General features: G+C 40.6%; 3 protein-coding genes across 9 annotated transcripts in view; 1 reads left to right on the forward strand and 2 right to left on the reverse strand.

Moving 5' to 3' along the window:
- Positions 1-8,503, reverse strand: part of CUNH1orf105 (chromosome unknown C1orf105 homolog) — a 33,472-nt gene extending 24,969 nt beyond the window's left edge. For both annotated transcript variants that reach the window (XM_037506476.2, XM_054693469.1), the window contains exons 1-2: positions 8,235-8,503; positions 352-437 (exon numbers count right to left, since the gene is read on the reverse strand). In XM_037506476.2, coding sequence (XP_037362373.1) covers positions 352-437; positions 8,235-8,255 — 107 coding nt within the window. In that variant the 5' untranslated portion in view covers positions 8,256-8,503. The remainder of the gene's footprint in view (positions 1-351; positions 438-8,234) is intronic.
- PIGC (phosphatidylinositol glycan anchor biosynthesis class C) lies at positions 1,796-4,416 on the forward strand. 2 transcript variants are annotated; one of them, XM_037506475.2, is made up of 2 exons: positions 1,796-1,885; positions 3,004-4,416. In XM_037506475.2, the coding sequence occupies exon 2, from the start codon at positions 3,226-3,228 to the stop codon at positions 4,117-4,119; it is 894 nt and encodes a 297-aa protein (XP_037362372.1). In that variant the 5' UTR covers positions 1,796-1,885; positions 3,004-3,225; the 3' UTR covers positions 4,120-4,416. The 2 variants fall into 2 exon arrangements, with proteins under 2 accessions (XP_037362372.1, XP_037362371.1); XM_037506474.2 differs by having other exon boundaries at positions 1,796-1,881.
- A 2,215-nt stretch (positions 8,504-10,718) lies between the features above and the next one.
- Positions 10,719-20,343, reverse strand: part of DNM3 (dynamin 3) — a 513,949-nt gene continuing 504,324 nt past the window's right edge. For 3 of the 5 annotated variants that reach the window (XM_037506477.2, XM_054693470.1, XM_037506478.2), the window contains one exon: positions 12,044-20,148. In XM_037506477.2, coding sequence (XP_037362374.2) covers positions 20,079-20,148 — 70 coding nt within the window. In that variant the 3' untranslated portion in view covers positions 12,044-20,078. The other 2 variants (XM_054693473.1, XM_054693472.1) reach the window with 2 other exon arrangements.

Here is a 20,343-nt window from a genome sequence, read left to right on the forward strand (position 1 = left end):
TTTAGGGTGATAAGCTTGAAGGTTAAAATTTAAAAATTTCACACTGAAACAGAGGAGGAAATGTAAGATAAGGAGGAGGATGGAGTGTTCTGAGAGGCAGAGTCCAGGGCCAAATTTGCCTATTTTGTTGAGTGGTGGTGATAAGAGAGGGATGGCACCCCCCCACCCCATGTCCTCCAGCCAGGTCTCACATGCTCACCCTTAGCTGAGAAATCCAGGTCATATCTGATTTGTGAGCACTTGACTGTGTTTCTCAACTAATCACATGTCTCTCCAATATTTGCTCCCTTAAGAAATCACCCTCTGTGAGAATCTTCCTTGAAACTTGACCCTGGGAGGTTGAGCTGTTACCTTTGGGGCATGCTGGGCACCAATGGCTTGTTTAAGAAGCTGGCCTGACTAAGCCAAGGAATCTTGTCAAATTTTGGAACAGAAATCTGGAGAAAAATAGAAAGAGATAATTTTTCATAATTTATTGCACTTGATCACTGTCATCATTAGAAAGCCCAAAGTAAGCTAACTGTAGCAATCTAGCAGTTCACACTTTACAAAAACAATTTTAGGCACAGCTCTCCCTCCCCAGCTGTGACTAATATTCTCCTTTTCTAATAAACCTCTTTTTCTCCTTGTCTAATAAACCTCTGCTTTTAAAATGTAATAAAACAAAGACAATTTTATGATTTCTATAGCACCTCTTTGAGTTTTCCATAAAAGAGTCAAAAGTGAATAGTTATCTCCATTGTAGGGATGGAAAAATTAAAGCTCAGATAGCTTGATTTGCCAAGTAAGCTAACAAACTCCTGTAAACCAGTAAGGACAGCTAGGAAGTGGACTCAGGTTTTCTGTCCATAATAGCTCATATTCTATAGTCCCTTGCTCTTTTCTACTTCTGTGTCTGCATCCTTTAATGTTTTCACCCGTCAGCTGAATATTAGCAGCCTCCTGCTCACTCTGCTCTGGCAGTTTTCAGCTACAGAGCCCTCCACCCTCTCTTCTAGAAGGGAAGAACCAGCTTTTGAAGCTAGGGACAACCAAATATTAATCTCAATTAACCCATTGCCCAGCTGGGTGGCCGTGGCCAAATCATAACCTCTCTGAGCTTCAGAACTCTGCACGAGGTGAAAGATGCCATCACTTTGCAGGTCCACACATCAGACTGAAGGCTCCAAAAAAGCAGTGTTTGTTCTCTCTTTTCCTGCGGTATCACAAGCTCCTGAAACAGTGCTTGATACTTGTAGGTACCGGGTGAATCTATGTACAACGAATGCCCAGATGCATGGGAAGCCCCTAGCCAGGGATCTGACTTAATGATAGGAATGCAATAAAATTAGCCCTTATAGGGGCCTCCCCGGTGGCGCAGCGGGTTGCGAGCAGCGCTGTGAAGCTGTCCGTAGCCTCTGCAGCACGGGTTCGAGTCCCAGACGGCCACGGAGATTCCCACATGGCGCAGCGGACCTCCCCTGTTGCACCCGCTGCTCCCCTCAGCAGTGTCTTTGGTCTGGCTGCCTGTTCTGTTCCCCGCTCTGTCTCTGGTGAATCCTCCCGCGCCTCTGGCCTGTATCCCAGCTCTTGTATAAAAATAAATAAATCTTAAAAAAATATATGGCCATTATAATCTCTCTTCTTCCTTTCCAGCCTCTCGCTAGCCTTCCGAGGCTCAATTCGCGGTCTTTCGGCACTTCCCCAGGAGAGCAGCCGCAGGTCCTCCGGGAAGCCAGCAGGGGGCAGCAGTGACCTCGAGTCCCGCCGGCCGGGAACGGGCGCTCTGGCCGCGGAGATGGCGGAACCGGAAGTGCCCGGCCGCCCTGCGGCCCGGGTGCCCCGGATGGGGAAGTAGGCAGGCTCCCTCCTCCCCTGCCGCACAGCCCTAAGAACTCGCCGGTAGGTGGGTTTCCAGTAGGCGTCAGTGTTCCGGGGCCTCCTCTTCTCTGCCGTCCCTCAGGGTCGAGGCTGATCGAGGGATGGCGGCAGACCGGGGAGGCCCGGAAGGGTGAGGCGAGCCCCCAGGGACACTCCACCCTGGCCTCGCCGGGTCCGGGACCCTGTGGACTGCTCTGCCCTTGTCGGCGTCCGGGGCCCTCCAGCCCGTTCGGCGGCTGCGACATCCCCGGGCCAGGGGTCCTGCTCAGTGACTGGGGCGCCCAGGGTGGCCGGTGTGCGAAGTAAAACCTGTCCTGGTCACCAGGGGAGAAATAAGTGGGCAATACGAATTTTCTTAGCAGATTTCCTGGACGAGCCTGGCACTTCTGTTGGTTTCTCCATTGTGAAAAGGGGCTCATTATCTTCTACCCCCACAAGTTGTAAAGAGGATGGTAGCCCCTTTCAAAGATGTTAAGCTCAATTACTGGATGAAGAAATTTAATTTCTTTGATTCCTTGGTTTTGACTAAACTATCGCTTATAATGCATAGTTTATTGCTGCCTTGACAGGCAACTTTTTTTTTTTTTTTTGGCAATACATGTCTTGAGGAATCCAGTTAAAGTTCTGGACTTAACCCTAGAAATCCTCAAAGTGCAGCTACAGGGAGGGCTTTGGAGACTGAAGCCCATCCATAGTCCTCAAAGCCATGTGAACCCCTATATTAAGAACTGACTTTATGAGACGGATGACATGAGGAGGCACAAGCATTGGGTCAAACAGGTTGCTTCGAATCGTGCTTCCCTATTGACCACAGTTAACTTTAGCTAGTTACCTAAGGAATTTATAGACTTTTTTTCCTAGTAAAGTTGGTTAACACTCACGTGGCAAGGCTGGGAAGATTAAATGAAAGAAGCCATGCAAGGCACTTAGCACATAGTAGGTACTCTGTGTGGTAGTTTAAAAAGTCTATTATTATTCAAGGGTTTATTTTAAATCTGAGATAAAATTTTAACGTCCATAATGCTGAGATGACCATCACAACTTTTGCTCATATTTTTAATAAACTGAATTGGTTTGATTTTAATTCAGTACTAGCCTTGACCTTTTATAACTTTCATAGGTTCATAGTCTCTCTTTTTCTAGGAACTTGGCTATACTATCCTGCCTCAGAGAACAACCTCATCTTTTGCAGGCCTAGCCTGGGTTGCTGCTTTTGAAAGCAAGGAAAGGAAGGTCAGTAGGATATCAGCTACAACACAACATGAAATTTCTAGAGAGATTTTATATCAAAACTTTATAAGGAGCAAGCAGCACACAGACTTCTGCTAGGAAGATTGAACTAGTCTACATTTGAGAGAAAGTACAATGTGTGCCCAACCTGTAACTAATACCAAGGAGGCCAGGTGGCAGAAAGTCTTGTATGAGCGACAGCCCTTTCCTGATAACTATGTGGACCGGCGATTTCTGGAAGAACTCAGGAAAAACATCTATGCCCGGAAATACCAATACTGGGCTGTGGTATTTGAGTCCAGTGTGGTGATACAGCAGCTGTGCAGCGTCTGTGTTTTTGTGGTTATCTGGTGGTATATGGATGAGGGTCTTCTGGCCCCCCATTGGCTTTTTGGGACTGGCCTGGCTTCTTCACTGATTGGCTATGTTTTATTTGATCTCATTGATGGAGGTGAAGGACGGAAGAAGAGCGGGCGGACCCGGTGGGCTGATTTGAAGAGTGCCCTTGTCTTTATTACTTTCACGTATGGTTTTTCGCCATTACTGAAGACCCTGACAGAGTCTGTCAGCACCGACACCATCTATGCCATGTCAGTCTTCATGCTTTTAGGCCACCTCATCTTCTTTGATTATGGTGCCAATGCTGCCATTGTATCCAGTACACTGTCCTTGAACATGGCCATCTTTGCTTCCGTCTGCCTTGCCTCACGCCTGCCCCGCTCCCTTCATGCCTTCATCATGGTGACTTTTGCTATCCAGATTTTTGCCCTGTGGCCCATGTTGCAGAAGAAACTGAAGGCATGTACTCCCCGCAGCTATGTGGGAGTCACGCTGCTTTTTGCATTTTCAGCCCTGGGGGGCCTACTGTCCATTAGTGTCGTGGGTGCCATACTCTTTGCCCTTCTGTTGGTTTCCATCTCATGTCTCTGCCCTTTCTACCTCATTCGCCTGCAGCTTTTTAAAGAAAACATTCACGGGCCTTGGGATGAGGCTGAAATCAAAGAAGACTTGTCCAGGTTCCTTAGCTAAGCTAGGGACCTCTCTTTCATTATTAAGGCAAGTGGATACACTAACTTCCTAAGATTTGAAGGCAGATTTCCATTCTGGAAGCAGCATGCTAATGTGGGTGGGAGAATAGACATCAAAAGAAAAAGTTAACCAAGACTTGGATGGGGAAGCTGCTTATTCTTTTCTTGTTTTATGGGTGAACCAGCTTACTGGGGCCCTCTTGAGTCGCCACCTCTTATTTAATGTTTGCTGTAACAAATGAAGTGATGTGGTCCCTTTATTAAAAAATAACATCCTCAAATTGTCTCATAGTTTTTTTGTAAACAGAAGGAAGATTGCATGGAGAGTTAAGAGAATTAAAACTGCCTGTGTATAGAGGCACTTCCACCTCAGGTCCTAGAATCTCAAATTCTGTGTCCAGTTTTGTTGCCTAAGATCACAGAATTGGTCACTTAACCTTGATTTTGTTTCTAGTAGAGCATATCTACAGCTAATTACGGGGACAGTGTGATGTGTCATAATATACAAGGAAAAGGCTAGAGGAATTCAAAGAGGCGAGAGATCAGATTGAGCAGGATTCATTAGGAAATATTAGCAGAGATGGCATTTGAGCTAAGACTTGGCAGTTAGATGGGTCGTAATAGCCAAAAGGCGGTTTCAAGAGGCAAAGGCTCTTTGGAGCCAGGTTGGTAACAGCACACGAAGCCAGCATACTTCGTGTGACTAATGGCAACCAGAAAACAAAAGGGCATGCTCAGTCCAATGATGGCAGTGTTGCCTTGCTCCAGCTGAATGTTTTTAAGTCAGAATTTGGGCCTGGCTTCAGATCTTTAGAATTCCAAATAAAACACTAAATAAAATCCCAATAGTCATAAATGTGATCTTTAATATGAACTCTGACTTGTAAATTCTGTGTGATTTATATTAAGCCAAAAACACTTGCATGCAAAGTGGGACTACCTCTGTGTCACATCTGTTCTTAGCACAAGCCCAAAGATGGGGAGTTGTGGAGTGTGAGGGTGCAGGATGAGGCAGCAGACTTAATTCAGATAGAAAGGTGGTGGTGTGGAGGATGTTTCAACCTGAGTGGACAGTGTCCCTCAGGTGCCCAGGATGCAATGCATCTGGGAGTGGAGAGAGGCAGAAAAGATGGGTGGTAGTGAGGGGAGTGGGCCTGAGAGGGCAGAATACTTGGAAAGATTTTGTACTGTAGTCATTGGCAAATTAAGGAAATCTAAGAAAGGTTATAAGATTCCCACCCCACATACTTTCATACACACCAAGGGCTTACTGACATACAGACAGGCCAATCTCGCAGCACTTCTCAGACTAAATGACAGAGGCTGAGCTTGGAGGCCTTGTGACAATAGTAAACAGTGAGGATCTGGACTAGCAAAACACACTGGTTCTGTGTACAGCCAAATTGGTGTCACTGCTATGCCTGGAAGCTGTGTCAGTTCAGTAAACTTTTAAGTGAGCCATCGGGCAGCAGGCTTAAATTGTGGATTAAAGAATTCATGCTGAGGATATTCAGGGGAGCACATGGAACCATTAATTAAATCCAAGTCAAAGGCTCAAGATGAAGAAAAACAAAAGCCAGCAGAGGGCCTCAGACACACAATTTTACATTATGTCAAACCCCTTGGATGCAGGGAACCAGGGCTGGGGCAGAGTGCCATCTTGTGGAAGCTATTGATATTTTTAATAATGAAATTCAGTAAGAGTTTTGGAATTCTTGCTGAATTGGGGAAATAACTACATATCTGAGGTCCTCACAAACTCAGGAAGTACACAGCACACTGGGATTTGGTAAATTACAACATCCACTCTTTTGAGCACCCATGCTAGGTACTTTATATGCATTATCTTATTTACTTATGTCAATCCTGTAATACAGTATTATTTTCACTTTACAGTTGAGGAGACTGACTCAGAGTGAGTCAGAAACTGTGCTAAGGATATACTGACAGTTTGGGCTAATATTTTGTTTCTATGACAACTGAAATGTCTCCAGGGGTGATGGCTAACTGGTAGGAGTTGCTTTGAATACTTTATCAAATCCTATTCATCCCCTTTTTCCCTTATTCTCTTTTCCCCACCATCTACATGACACATCATCCACGTAGGTCTACCTTGACTCACTTTCTATGATTTACAATTTATGCATTTTAGGAATTTATTCATTTAACAAATATTTATTGAGCACAAATTATATATTGTTCTATATGCTTGAGGTAGGTCTATGAATAAGAAGGAAAATTGTCCTTAGCCTGGTAAAACTTACATGCTAGCAAGAGGAGATGGGAAATAAACTTAAGTAGAAGTTAAACACATGCTATGGATGTGTTTTTAAAAAAAGTGAGCAAGGAGAATAGAAGATGAGGCCAGAGAAGTTCACTTCTGATTGCTTTCATTTTATCAGGGAGACAAAGAATCTGTTGAGAGTAAGAGTAACGGAGGAAGTGAGGGGGAGTGAGAAGAGAGAAGGTATAAAATAGTCTAGGACACTGGGAGAGTGAATAAACTGGGAATGCTGAGTATCACTGCCCAGTCACTGAGTATCACTGCCACACTGGTCATGAAATTGAAAGTGAACCCAATTAGCTTGGTTGTGTGTGTGTGTGTGTGTGTGTGTGTGTGTGTGTGTACATGACCTTGTACAGGTATACTGTTGTGAAGAGTGGTAGGATTCCCTGAGATAATGGTAGTTAATAAGTATTTGTTTCCCAACTGCAGGACATTTGCTCAGCATCATAGGCCCGGTGGCCACACCCATCAGATCATTTGGGGGGAAATGAACTCTTCTGCCACCCACTGGTATAGGCAGTTGTATCATAAACAGACAAGACCTATCATCCCTTGGGCATGACGCTGTTGGGAAAATGGGGCAAGTTCATTTTACCAGAGCAGAGAAGGGACATGCAGTCCTCTGGTGGGTGAGAACTGACTCGGAGTGGCCCTGCCTTCCAAGCTGGAGCGGCTCTCTCCTGCTCACTTCACCAGGATGGCCCTGTGACCCCGCGCAGGGCACACGTGGGCCCCCACTCTTTTCAAATTGCAAAACAAATATATCCTGAGGTCCCAGGCAGCTTTTGCATATGTAGCGGAGAGCCTTTTTGTCTTCAAAATAGAAAAAGGCAGTCAGAAGAAGGAACAGCATGCCCGGCTCTAACTTGTTCTCCGTTGCCTTGTGAAATGTGCCCAGGGAGAATCAGAAGAAAATACAGCCTTGAAGAGCCTGAAGACTAGCTTTGCGACAGTGTTACATGGAGCTTCAAAAACATACTGGGTTTGAGTGGGAACACCCACGTCAGTGACTTCTCTGATGCTGTCTTGAGGATCCCTAAGTCTCTCTGCCCCTCTCAGCTTACTTTGTGCCTATTTGTGGTGACCACGAGGTTACCTGAAGATGTGAGCTGGAGCTGAAAATCGAGACCTGATATAAAGTATGGTATAACTGGACTTGATTAAAGACAATATGGGCAGAGCAGATTATATTCTTGATTTATCCAACAGCCTGCCTCCTAATCTGACCTTTGTATTTTGATAGGATTATTGTTCAATAGTAACGTGTATATATTTAAAAATGAGTGTGGATGTATGTTATGGGAATGGAGGCAGCTGGTTTGTCCCATTAACTGGGGGAGTCAAAAGCACCCTGTGATTTATTCAGATTAGACACTGCAGTATTATAAAGGGATACAGAAGTTTTCATTCTGTTTCAGCAATTTTAACTTTCTATGAGTGAGGTTCTTGTTTTTAAAATGAGTGCACAACTGAGAAAATTTCCTTCAGAATCTCGCAGAACTGGATTAAATAATCCAATATCAATTTTCTGAGGAATTTTTTAAATCATGCTTAATGCTGAGTTATAAAACAGATGTTGGCAAGTACAACATTTTTTAAACTCCAGGATCAGGAGGATTGAAATACATCATACTCTAAACCCACTGAGAGTATCCATCTCTGCAAAGAAACAGCAAAAGTTTTTTCCTTATCTCCTTTGGGGGTTTTCAACCTCTAGGATGTTTGTTGAAATACTCCTCCGTGTATAGTGATTCCCAAGGCTCATAGACATTTACTTACCAGTGAAACCCCTAAAGAAAGAATTGGGAGTTTTGCTTGTTTTCTCCTACCTTTAATTCTCTTTTCTCCATCTTTTGGATATCCCAGATATTTCGAGCTACAGAGCACCTTCTGATTCTAGTCTTCTTGTCTTCTTAACCAAATAAAGTTAACAGATGACTTCAGCTCTGTCTTTTTCTCAACAAATACCTAAATAATTTAGGGTCTTACATTATACTATGAAAAATTCCATTAGCTATGAAAAATTTGGCTTCTGATTGGCTGAAATGAGTTCTGTTGTTGGTTTCTTTGTCACAAGTCAAAATCGCCAAGCTCTAGAATGTTAGCCTGTGTTGGGTCACGTGGCTCTAAAACTCAAATAGCAGCTTCAGCACTGAAAGTCTGTAACAGTTTGCCCCCATTTACTTCTGTCATAGCAGGAGACCATTATCACTTATTTAACTATTTTGTAAGCAACTCTGATCCTGTTCTCTCTTGGTACATGCAGTAATGAGTGTATTATGAATTCAAAAAGTGATGCCTAAAGAAAATGAGGAGTATTTTTACCAAATACCATATTTATTAAAGTCATAGTTGTTCCTCCCGATAATCCTGAGTTATGAGCGACTGAAGCATGCTGGACTTTTTCAACTCTTTTGAAGATTTAGGGTGGAGGTGGAGGTAGAGAGAGCTGGGGAAGGGTACATTATGAAATATAAAAACATTATAAACAATAAGTAAACAAACCTTGGCATGGTATGATTTTATTCTGGGCTGCTTCCTTCCCTTAATGCCCCTACTTATACCCTTTTTCTAGACTATAGAACATGAGGAAGGGATGACAATTCTTTGTTGAGGAGACATAATAAGGTTGCCAGTGAGTCATTTCATTCCTCAAAGAATTGAGTTTTCCCTTCTCATTGTTCAAAAGTTAAATTTTAAGTTTTCAACATCTACACTGCATACCACTCTATGGAAAAGTACCTAAAGATGAATTGGTAAAAGCTTCCCACCAACAACCTCTGTTTTTGTGTTGGGAGATGGGATGAAATAATCAAGGAGCATTGGGTCTGCTGGGATGAAAATGCAATCAGATACAAATCTACCCAATAGGAAGATTGATCAAAATATCAAAGCCTGAACTGCAGGTGAGTGGAAGGGCTGAGCCTGCGTGCATCACGTCCTGGCACATCAACTCCAGCCTCGGGTGTACCTGAGCTTTTGGGGATCGTCCAGCATTTGACTGCAGTCAGTGGTCATCGGTGTGACATATTATGAAATTCTTAACCTGAAAAATAAACTGGGTTTGCATTTTTGAGTGGAAAGCAGAGCTCTTCCTTCAAAAGAATTTTATGGTCCAAAGAGCATTTAGAACTGGGGGGTCCTGCCACGCCTTCGCTGGTCCCTCTCTTGCCTAGGACAAGAATTACACGAAGTAATTGGAGTATTTCCCAATGAACATTTCCTTTACTTTCCTGAGATGGAGTTTTCTGTCTTAATATGCTAAAGTGAGGCACATTCAGAAGTGATCTCATCCGCCAGAAGATACTTTCAGATTCTCGTTTGATTACATAAATCTTCAAAAAGAATTCTAAATTACATCACAAACCTTTGAGAAGCCTTCACATATTTGGGAAGATGCCCTAAATGATTTTAATAATAAATATTTTATCTGAATACATTGTTGAAAGATATATATATAAATATATTTTAAATACATGTGGAATGGTAGCTTAAAGCTGAAGTGTTGGAATTACCCTTTGTGGATAAAGGTATATAAAAGTCTTCTTTTTCCACCTATACTCATATAGATTTTATTTCTCCAGTGCTTTACTGGCATCTCTAAGAATCTTCTCAATGTGGCTACATTTCCTTGCTTTGTTGTACTTTTTTTATGAATGATATAATTCCCCTCCCCACTCTTTGGCTTTTCCAAATAGAATGTGTGAGGTTTATGTTTCAGACCTACAAAGGGATTCCCAGAGGCAGGATGAAAATATTTAGTCTTCTGTGTCTTTTCTACTCACTCATAGGTTTTACTACATTTTTTTCACTCTTCTAGCAGACATTTCAGTTGAAGATAGATTATCATTTTCTACCAAAAAGACCTTAAATTGCAATGCTCAAAAAACTTAAAATCAATCTTTTCCATTTTAGCTCTTTAAAATTATGAATTTTTCAGGGCCTCCCTGGTGGAACTAGGGATTAAGTCTCAGCACTATGAAGCTGTCCACAGCCACTGTAGCGGGAGTTTGATCCCGGGTCAGGGAGCTAACCCACATGGCACAGCAGACCTTTCCTGTCTCACTGGCTGCTCCCCTCAGCAGTGTATTTCAGTAGATCTGCCTGTTCTGCTCCCTACTCTCTCTCTGGTGAATCCTTTCATCACCCCCATCTCCCTGAAACCTCTGGCCTACACCCCAGCTCTTGTATGCATAAATAAATACAATGAATCTTTTAAAAAAATTATGAATTTTTCACCTTACCTGGTTTTAGTGGAAACAAACTCTTGCTCTAGTTTGTCTTCTTTAGAAGAAAGAAACAAGGTATTTCATTTTTTATATAGAATAAACCTTTTATTATAGACATGGATCAAAAATAAAGCTTTTATGTACACATGACATCTAGTGCAAATGAAAGACATAAATACCATGGGTGGACATGTTGTTGGAAACAAAAGGAGATGAATGATGGGGGTTAGGATGGTCGTCCAGGAACTGCAGGAGGGGGTCTCCTAGTGAAAACAAAACATAACAAAATAACAAAAAGAAAAAAAAAACACAGATGCAGAGGGAGAAAACAATGTCTAAATTATAAAATAAATCCAAATAAGAGCATGCAAAAACATCCCACAAAAGTCAAATTCAATCAGACAATAAAAACAAAAACAAAAACAAAACATGCACACATGCGGGGAAATGAGAGGACACCACGTGGCAGAGTCAGCAGTTCTCAGGGCTGTTCCTGAGACCAGCAGTGCCAGGTGTGACTCATTTGAGCCCACTACAAAATTTTACTGTTTTTGTACCATGGAGTGATAAATCCACGCAGTCATATTCAGGAGAACGAAGAACAAGACCAGAGCCAAATACCTTTACAATTCGAGTAAATTGTTTCCCAACCCCAATTTTGTGACATTTAGTTACTTCCAACAATTTCAATAAATGTGAAATCTTCATAGGGGGAGCGGGAGTTAGTAGAGAAATATTTTTAAGGTGAAGGAAATTAGGTGTCAAGAGATCAAATGAGCAAGGGAATCATCATGCAGAAAATGGCAGAAGTTGACCTTGGAGACAAGGACTTGTGAATAAGAACTTTCTCCTGATGTGATAGCTTTCCAGGACCAGGGAAACTAGAAAGCTATGTCTGGTCCATGGTGACCCTGGGATTTCCCTCGGTCTCAGAGTTAGGTGCAACTGCAATTTTCATTTATTTTGAATGGGGTCCATGGTAAATGACATTGGGTTTGCTGCACCTTTTTCCCTACTCCTCGCCTGGTGGCCTCTTGCCAGGTCCAGCATCATTCTTCATTTTGGACCTCAGCCAATTTGCACAATTTGCCACTCAGGGAAGATACAGTAAACGCCAAATGGCAATGAGCCCCCACACCCTGCACCCCCTTAAGAAGGCAAACAGCAGGCCAAGTGAAGTTTTCCCACTGGTTTCTAGCGGAAGTCTGTATTTCAATTTCCTCTCTCTAACCAAATCGGCAATGACCTCAACATTATGGCAAGCCATAGAACTCTGTGGTCCTTTAGCTCAGAGCCCTCCTCTTGGTGGGACATCTTTGGCTACTTATCCCAGGAATCAACAAATACTCACTTCCATCTTACTCTGGTAACACTTCAGTGAGTGGAGCAATGAAGTCTACAAGAAACAAAAACAAAAACAAACTTCTTTTTCATCTTCAATGAGATATTAATGGAGCCAAACCGACTGGGCTATTTCTGAGCAGTGGTAAACAACGATCTCACTTTCCCCAAAGTCTAAGACCAATTTTTCTTTGGTCTGATTTAAGCTGGCTACCCTAAGGAGGCCTCCCATCCATTTAAATGATGGAGAACTTGTTATTGGTACGTAACCTTTCAACTGCGGGGGGTCTGCAAGCCTTTAGCTGTAGAGATCCAGGTAATGGGTATCCCTGGTGTTTTCATGAAGAAAGTGTAATTAAATTCCTGTCAGGCTCAATGAGATTTATCACCTGCCCGGCAAACAGAAACTATTTTTGAGTTCTGAAGGGGCTTTGGAACACTTTAATTACCTCAGCAGGGTGGGGAGGTGAGGCATTAAACTGAACACAAGTCCACAGTGCTGAAGGGACATTCTGTTAGCAGATGCCAAAGCACTTTCCTGTTTGGTGTTCTAATCCAGAAACAGGATCAGAAACTTTATGTCTCAGAACATATTTCACCGACAGCTGGACTGTTTGCTTCAGACATCGGAGTGACACGTAGCCCCTCAGACAGCCACTTTCTTCTTTTCACTTACTCCCTATGTAGCTAAATTTCCTCTCCTCACAAAAGCACTGCTGTGGATGACACCGTGTAGTGGCTCAGAGTTCATTCTATCGTGGATCCCGGCAATTGGATTTTTACTGTTTCCACCCCCCCCCGAATTTTTTATATTATTACATAACACTGACGTGTTTAATGGCAAGAGCTGAAAATATTTGGTCTTTTAATCTGAAATGCTACCAAGGTAGCTCAAACTACTGCCACTTCCAACAGGAAAGCTGCGGTGCTGAGTTGGAATACTGAGTTGCTAATAAGTTTTAAAGCTCATTCATTATACTAATATTTATCATAAAGCAAATCTATCTCATTGAGATTATAATTTCAGGCAATGCTTTCTTAAGCTTTTGGAAAAATTACTTCATAGTAGAATTGTTTGGTCAAAACAGGAAGATAAAGAGGCAGGGAATACTGGGTATGGTGTATGGGCATAATTCATATATATATAAATGACTCAGTTATTAATAATAATGATGAATTGCCCACATTCTCTTGGCTCTCCCTCAATACTGCAATCTGGTCTTATGATAACATTTCTTAGGCGAGGTCCCTCAGAAGGTCTTTCATATAAATCTTTTCTGCTACAATCTCACAAACATTTCCTGCTTGCTTTCTTCACCCATCATTCAGGTAACCTAAGGTCCCAGAGCGTAAAGGCTTGGGAAAATGAGACAAGAAAGACAGGAAGAATAGGACTCTCAGTTTTTCTCTGGTGAGCTTTAATTTTACATCATTATGGATTCCTTCCTTTATAACATACTGGGGGTAATGTGATTCATTTAAAGGTGTTCCTTTGTGTGTGTGGTTTGTGTGTGTGTGTATGTGTGTGTGTGTTTTAGCATGAGAGAGAAAATATTTAAAATTATCTAAACCCTCCAAAAGTTCACTAAGACTCTCTGCATGTCTGTCCCTAGTCAGCTTTTGTGCCTGTGTTCCCATATGACCTTCCTCCTTGGATCAGACCCTGTGACAAAGCACCAAAGTGCCAGAAGACTCCTGCCTTGAGAGGTCTGATAGCTTGACTTCATCCAACTTTGTGCTAGCGACAGTGCATGCTGGGATAGTCACTCTCAGTACCTTCTCCCGCCACCACCAATGAAGCACTTTCCTAAGGTATGCGGTTCCAAACAACAGTCCTCTAAGGTGCTCCCTGAACAAAGTATGGATGGTCAAAAAGTCTGAGAAACACAGATACTCTTCTCTGGGAGATTCACAGTGCAATCTGATAATAAAACTTCTATAAAGAATCATGTTGTTTTTAGTCATCATTTCCAAGTATATTTAATCAAGAAAACTTTGGTGTATGTGTGTGTAAAACATTAAGATCTCATGGAATGCACTTTGAGGAACATTGAATTAAGGTTGTGGTTTTGCCAACATCTCTTGCATGCATTCCAATTATTAGGTTGCCCCAGGGCGAAAGAACACCAACCAGTGATCTTAAAAGTGGGAATGCCACTAGGAAGTGGGAGATGAGGTCCATCTAGCCCAAACAGCAGATCTGTTTTTCAGTATGAAATGTAAAGATCCCAGCAGAAGAACAGAATTGAGAAAACAAATTGAACAGACATCTATAATGATGCCAGAACAATTTTAAAAATACAAATGGAAATGTGCCACATAGTTGAATAAGTTCCTTTAATTTTGGCGATTTCCATTAGAAATGTCTGAATATAGAATCATGCAGTGAAATATACATTCATATACCCACACAAAATACAACACAAGTGGACAGCACATTCTCATCCTGTCTCTCTCTTCCAATAAGATGTTTTCTTTGAAGATGTATGACTTTACTGACAGAAGATATACAGATGAGAAAGAAATTACAATGGGAAAGCATGAGCTTACACAAATCTTACCAATGCATCTTTTCACAATGAGTGTGTCCTGAACACAGAGCGAGAATAAACCAACATCCTTTCCCTGATTTCATTCCCTATTGTTTTCTGCTTTTGGATGCACCATCTGGGAGTCTGAATGTATTACCATTTTAACAGAAGAGTCTTTCTCTATTTTCTGGAAACTCAGGATAAGAGTGTATGCAACTACTGAACACTTCAATTCTCTTAATATTAGGGACAGTGAAAGCAGTCATTTCTCCCCCTAATCCCTAAAGAATATACACGGAGACCCAATTATTCTCTGTAAGAAATGCCTTCTGTGGACCTAACATTTCAGCAGAGCAGCCTTCCTCCTTCTACTTCTTAGGGTTTTTCATGAACACTTCCTTATCAATGGCCAAATGTTACAGTTCTCTTGGCAAGTGTTATACCACCCCCTTCAGGTGTAAGAAGGTTGGGGTCCTTTTTTAACCTAGTCAGCAATGATTTCAAATCAGGAGTAAAATGTCTTCCATTCTCCTGCCTTTGATCTGTCCAGTTTGCTTCCTTCAAAAATCTTACCCTTCCCCAAATTAATGACACTAATACCAAATGCTACCATCCTCTATATTGGCATTTCAGGGCCAATTTGATCAAAAGAGTTACAAGTTTTACAACTCTCACGTCTTTCTGAAATGCACGGACATGACTCAAATATATACAAGAATGAGGAAGGGGGAGTCCTTCAAATGTTATAGTTTATTTCAGGTTCAGAAATACAGCATCACATTTTCACAACAGGTACATGTGACTTTCAAGAATGATACAGGCTTTAGGAACTTGCTTCAAAAACTCCACTCACAGAGTCCATCTGTAAATCAGCATTAAGAAATCCTGAAAGTGCCAAGACAGTGGAAAGTATTCTGGCCCAAATTCATTAAGGAATCAACAGAGATGACAAGATTTTTGCTTTTGTATACCCTTTCTTCATACAAAAAGTAAAAGAGGAATTTGATTCAGAAAAGGGATAGAAAAGAAACATACAAGCAAGCCAGGCTGTACATATAAAATTAAACACAAATCAAGTAATGGTAGAATTTCTGGTTGGGAGGAATAATTTTATCAAATTGGCAACAGACAATACAAGAAGTTAGACAGAGTAATTTTATCATCATTTTTAAAAACATTATATAATGAGCAAAGTTTAAGGAACTCAAGGGTGAAAATTAAAAAGAAATGCCTTGAGCTGAGTCATGTATAAAACCCCATACCCAAGAGGTAAGAATTGTCACCAATATACCAGTATGAACAAATCTTAAACGGGAGACTCTTCCTTGAGTTTCCTCTCTCTTGCTCTCACACACACACGTTCTTACATCTATATACAAATAGCATGCATATGCTACATATACCTCAAAATATCTTAATTTCACAATACAGAGCACCACATAATTTTAAACATGCCAACTAGACAGGATGACTTAAAATTTTCTAGAAGACAACTTCGAGGTTTTAAGAAAGAATTAAGTAATCTAGTGACCTAATCATTGTTTCTCTAAAATCTCTTCATTCACATTAAACTCTGAGTTCCCAGCTAGCAGTCCTCTTGGTGAAATGATACAAAACTCATGGCTTGAGTTTCATATATTATCTTATATCATCAAGTTCTACACTTCAGAGACCTACTAGCAAGTTTTAAATCTGAATGTAATGGAGATATCTGTCATTTTCAAATGGTGTCAAATTCAAATACAGTTTGCAAAATGAAAAATCTTTACCTGTAAGAGTCAATGGATGATCTACCTCCATGGCATTAAGTAATGCTGTCCTTCGAGTTTTAGAAACTTTACTCAGAACAATCCACAACATTGATTACATTACTGTATTCCTCTATTTTACTTTTTTGACATTTACCACAGAGAAAAAATGACTGTCTAGACCAGATTAGCTTTTTATGATTCAATTTAGCAATCCAAGAATAATTAATCATTCTAATCAGAGAACTTAAAGGTGAGTTCCTAGATTTTATACTTCTTATCAAATTCTAGTGTCAGAGGCAATTTCTTCTTAGCAGTACTGTGGCTTTAGATACAAATGCCTGTGGATTTTGCTCTACCTTATTGTCATGGTAATTCTGAGCTTTGTGCCTCTCAGATGAATACTATCTGTGGAAAATTTTGTACATCTCATGTACACTATCAGAAATGAACCACTGTTATGATGTTATGGCAGATCTTCCAAAGCTACTTCTTGTTATTAGCACAATTTTAAAAATATATCAATACTCACAGATACAAACCACATGTATACATATTCATACCCATACATATACATATATATACAAAGCACATACACTTAGATGCATGCTTGTGGCATTTTAACAAGTGTTTTTAAACCTACCTACCCAAAGGGGCATACATATACTTACAGGAATGAATTTACTATGCATATATTGTATACACAGAGACACATGCATAGAAAATGTGAACATTTATCACATACTGGTATTAGGTCCCATTTAATATTTGAGAATTATGGCTACAGTCTATAGTCAAATGTCAAAATTAATCTATATGGCTACTTTTAAATTCTAACTTCAGAAGATTTTTATATCACAAAACATTTCATTGTAATGTTTTGGAATACAATGAGTTTGTATCTGAACACCTAGGCAATTTGCTAATAAACAGACCCTATTGCTCTTCTATGTTACAAACACAGCTAAAAGCAATATTTAGGAGAGTTATCTTGGTAGGTGATTCCCAGAAATTCAATATATCAGTTCTAAATCAATACTAGTTCAATAATCTGTCCACAATGAAATAAATGGCTATTCCAAATAGTCAATATGCATGCAAGATGTAGCATGTGACAATAAAATAGATTGACCTGGCAAATAAATACATATACTTTATTATTCCAAATCCTAAGAACACTCTATGTATTGTTTTATTATACTAGACATGATGAGGCTACATTAATTATGTAGCTAACATCAGAGAAATCAGTTAAGAGGAAGTCACACCAAAGAATAGAAGTGACACAGGATATGCTTAGAAAATTCAATAAGCTACATTCCTGTCGTAAGCCCTTATATGAATGCTGCACTTCAAACTACACATATCTTAGATCTTCCATCTTCATTCACACCGACATCTCCTTTTAGCAGGATGCAAATCCTTTGGGAAATGAGACTCATACTATTACTATGATAGAGGACTGCAGCAAACTGAAAATATTCTCCAAAATGATTGCTGCATTCCCTGGGGAAGCTGGGTTCTACTAGAAATAACTTGGAGGTAAAAGAGAACAAAAATGCACCACAAAGAGAGACGAATGGGACAATGAAACTGTGGGACTACAATCTGAGAGCAAAAGCCAAAGATGACAAATGCCACTGTTTATGACTGCATAAGGTCAGTGGAAAGAAACTTGGAAAAAAAAATCTCCAGTTTTCTTTGACATGGTTTGTGCTGATCTAAGAATGCCCCAGTGGTTATCCAAAATATTTTCCTTTAACAGAAGGAAATTTTGAAATACAGCAAAACGCAAAACCACATTTAGCACAAAGCCAAACCCTGAAGTATATATTCCATTAGCTGCCTATTTTAGAGAACTCAAAGGAAGAAGCAAAGGGAATCCTAAAAAAGAGAGAATTGTATGAAAGATCTCACTGTATATTTTTCATTTTACTCTAGATGTTTACTTAACATATTTCCACTTAGCTGCGAGCCTGTTTTAAAATGCAGTATGTATCTTGCACATCCATTCCATTCTCAAAGATTCAATTTTATTTCCTCCAATGAGAAAAATAATATATGAGGTGATTCAGGGTGGTGTTCTTTATAAAATCACTTCTAACTTAAAAGGTGAAGTGCTCCTTTATAAATCTTGTATTCTCTGATTTTTGCCTATGATAAGTGGGCTAGTTACAACCCTTTAGAGTAGGTTCAATACAATGCCATTCAACTTGGCAAGTTCTCTTTTTAATAATGGTTAAAAGCTTTTAATTCATACTTTATGGGTGTCTGCTGTGGGTATAAACTGCACAGGAAATTAAAGTTAACATACAAATCATGTTTGCTGCTTTCAAAGGGAGACATTCCTGTTGGTGAAACCTGAAGTACTTCTGTACAATATGAACCAGCGTCATGGGACGCCGCTGCTCAGTGAGTGCTTGGTCTGCTGTCTGGGAACAGTTAGCAGACAAAATCCCTCTTGGCTTCTGGCTGTTTCCTACATGCTAATCGCCCGGTGCTAGGTAGTCCAAAACTCAGTCTCAAGGCTGAACTATTAACCCCCTGGCTAAACTGCTTTTGTAAATTTTGGAAATGTTAGAAATTACCAATTTGCTTTCGTCTGTCTTAATGCTGGTCTCAGGAATGACCTGGATGAAGACCTGAAGCTGTACAACTGTACAACCCATAGCTCTGCTTTTAAATCACGGCGTCTCTACTAGATGACTTTTCTTTCCATTCCAGGTCCCATTCTTTAAATAGGTTTGCCTTACTATGGTCAGGCTCAAGATTTATTAAGAAAGTCTAGAGTGGAGAAAAAGTTATATTATGCCTGTTTTAAAGGGAGGATAACTTTTTACATAAGGGAATTACATATTAGCATGGAAAGAGAAATACTTTTGCTCCAATCAAATAAATTAAATAAACTGGAGTTAGTGTCAAAGTGTAGTTAGTCATGCATAAAATTAGATCATTATGAAAAGTTAAATATTTTCTGTGTCAGCCTTCACTGTAACTACAAGAAGCTGAAAATGTGAGTGAATAAAGAAATTACATTTTTCCCAGATACTTTCAGAGATGTGATGTTTTGCTTCTTCCTTGAACTCTGAAGCTAATTAGCCAAACCGACAGAGTACCAAAAAAAAAAAAAAAAAAAAACCAAAACAATGTTTCAACTCGCTGTTCAATATGCTTCTAGCATGAAGCAAAAACGTATTTGCATGAGAAGCTCTCTAGAGCGAGCAACGCATTAACTTTTCCTTTGTAAACTACCTTGTGCTTCTGGAAAAGTTTAATCTTAAGGAATCCTAATTTAAAAATATCACTTCCTAGCAGTCTCCTGAAATAAAAAGGAAGGAGAAAGTAACTAATACATAGGTAATCATGGGGCAGGCAGAAACTTTAGTAATAGCCAACATAATTTCTGTCGGCCAAAGTGGAATGTGGGAGAATACTTATGGCTTAGTTGATGCAAGCCCACCACCTCATATCACTGAAAAATTATATTTAATAGGTTACCTGATGGTAACCGGGGAAGCTTGCCCAAAGCAACTCCAAACATATGCCCAAGTAGGCAAATGTTCCCCAAAGTGTAGGGTTGCGGTACAAACCTACCTTGGTCAATTCAACTAGAAAGCCTTGATGGTTCAGCAGTTTTCAAGAGTCAAACCCCCGAGGTCTGACACATCATGAGCAATGGAGATGAGTGATGAACGCATTAGTGAAACGGGTTACTTGCCTACTGATGTCCCACATGCGACACTCATGATTTACTGCAGCGCTTATCAAATGTGTTGCTTTCGCATAACTCATTAGTAATTAATTGCCATGCCAGACACTTCGTTTTAGTCTAACAGGGAGGATTCTAGTGGACGTATTATAGTGGGACGAGTTGGTGATGGGGGTGGTCTCCGGCTAGAAAGAGAGAAAGAGACAGGTAAAGAAACAAGTAGACTAGCCAGAAGGTTGTAGCCAAGACACGGAGAGCGAGCCAGCGCTCACAAGCGCATGCAGACAGGCCGCGGCAGTGCCAACGGTGACACTCCAACACCATTCACCCAGCACGTTTAACACAAATAAGGGTGTTTTTTTCCCCACACACAAATCTTT

The sequence above is a fragment of the Talpa occidentalis genome, unplaced genomic scaffold, assembly GCF_014898055.3.
Source record: "Talpa occidentalis isolate TD23 unplaced genomic scaffold, MPIMG_talOcc4v2.1 talOcc4.12, whole genome shotgun sequence".
In the NCBI taxonomy this organism is placed as follows: Eukaryota; Metazoa; Chordata; class Mammalia; order Eulipotyphla; family Talpidae; genus Talpa; species Talpa occidentalis.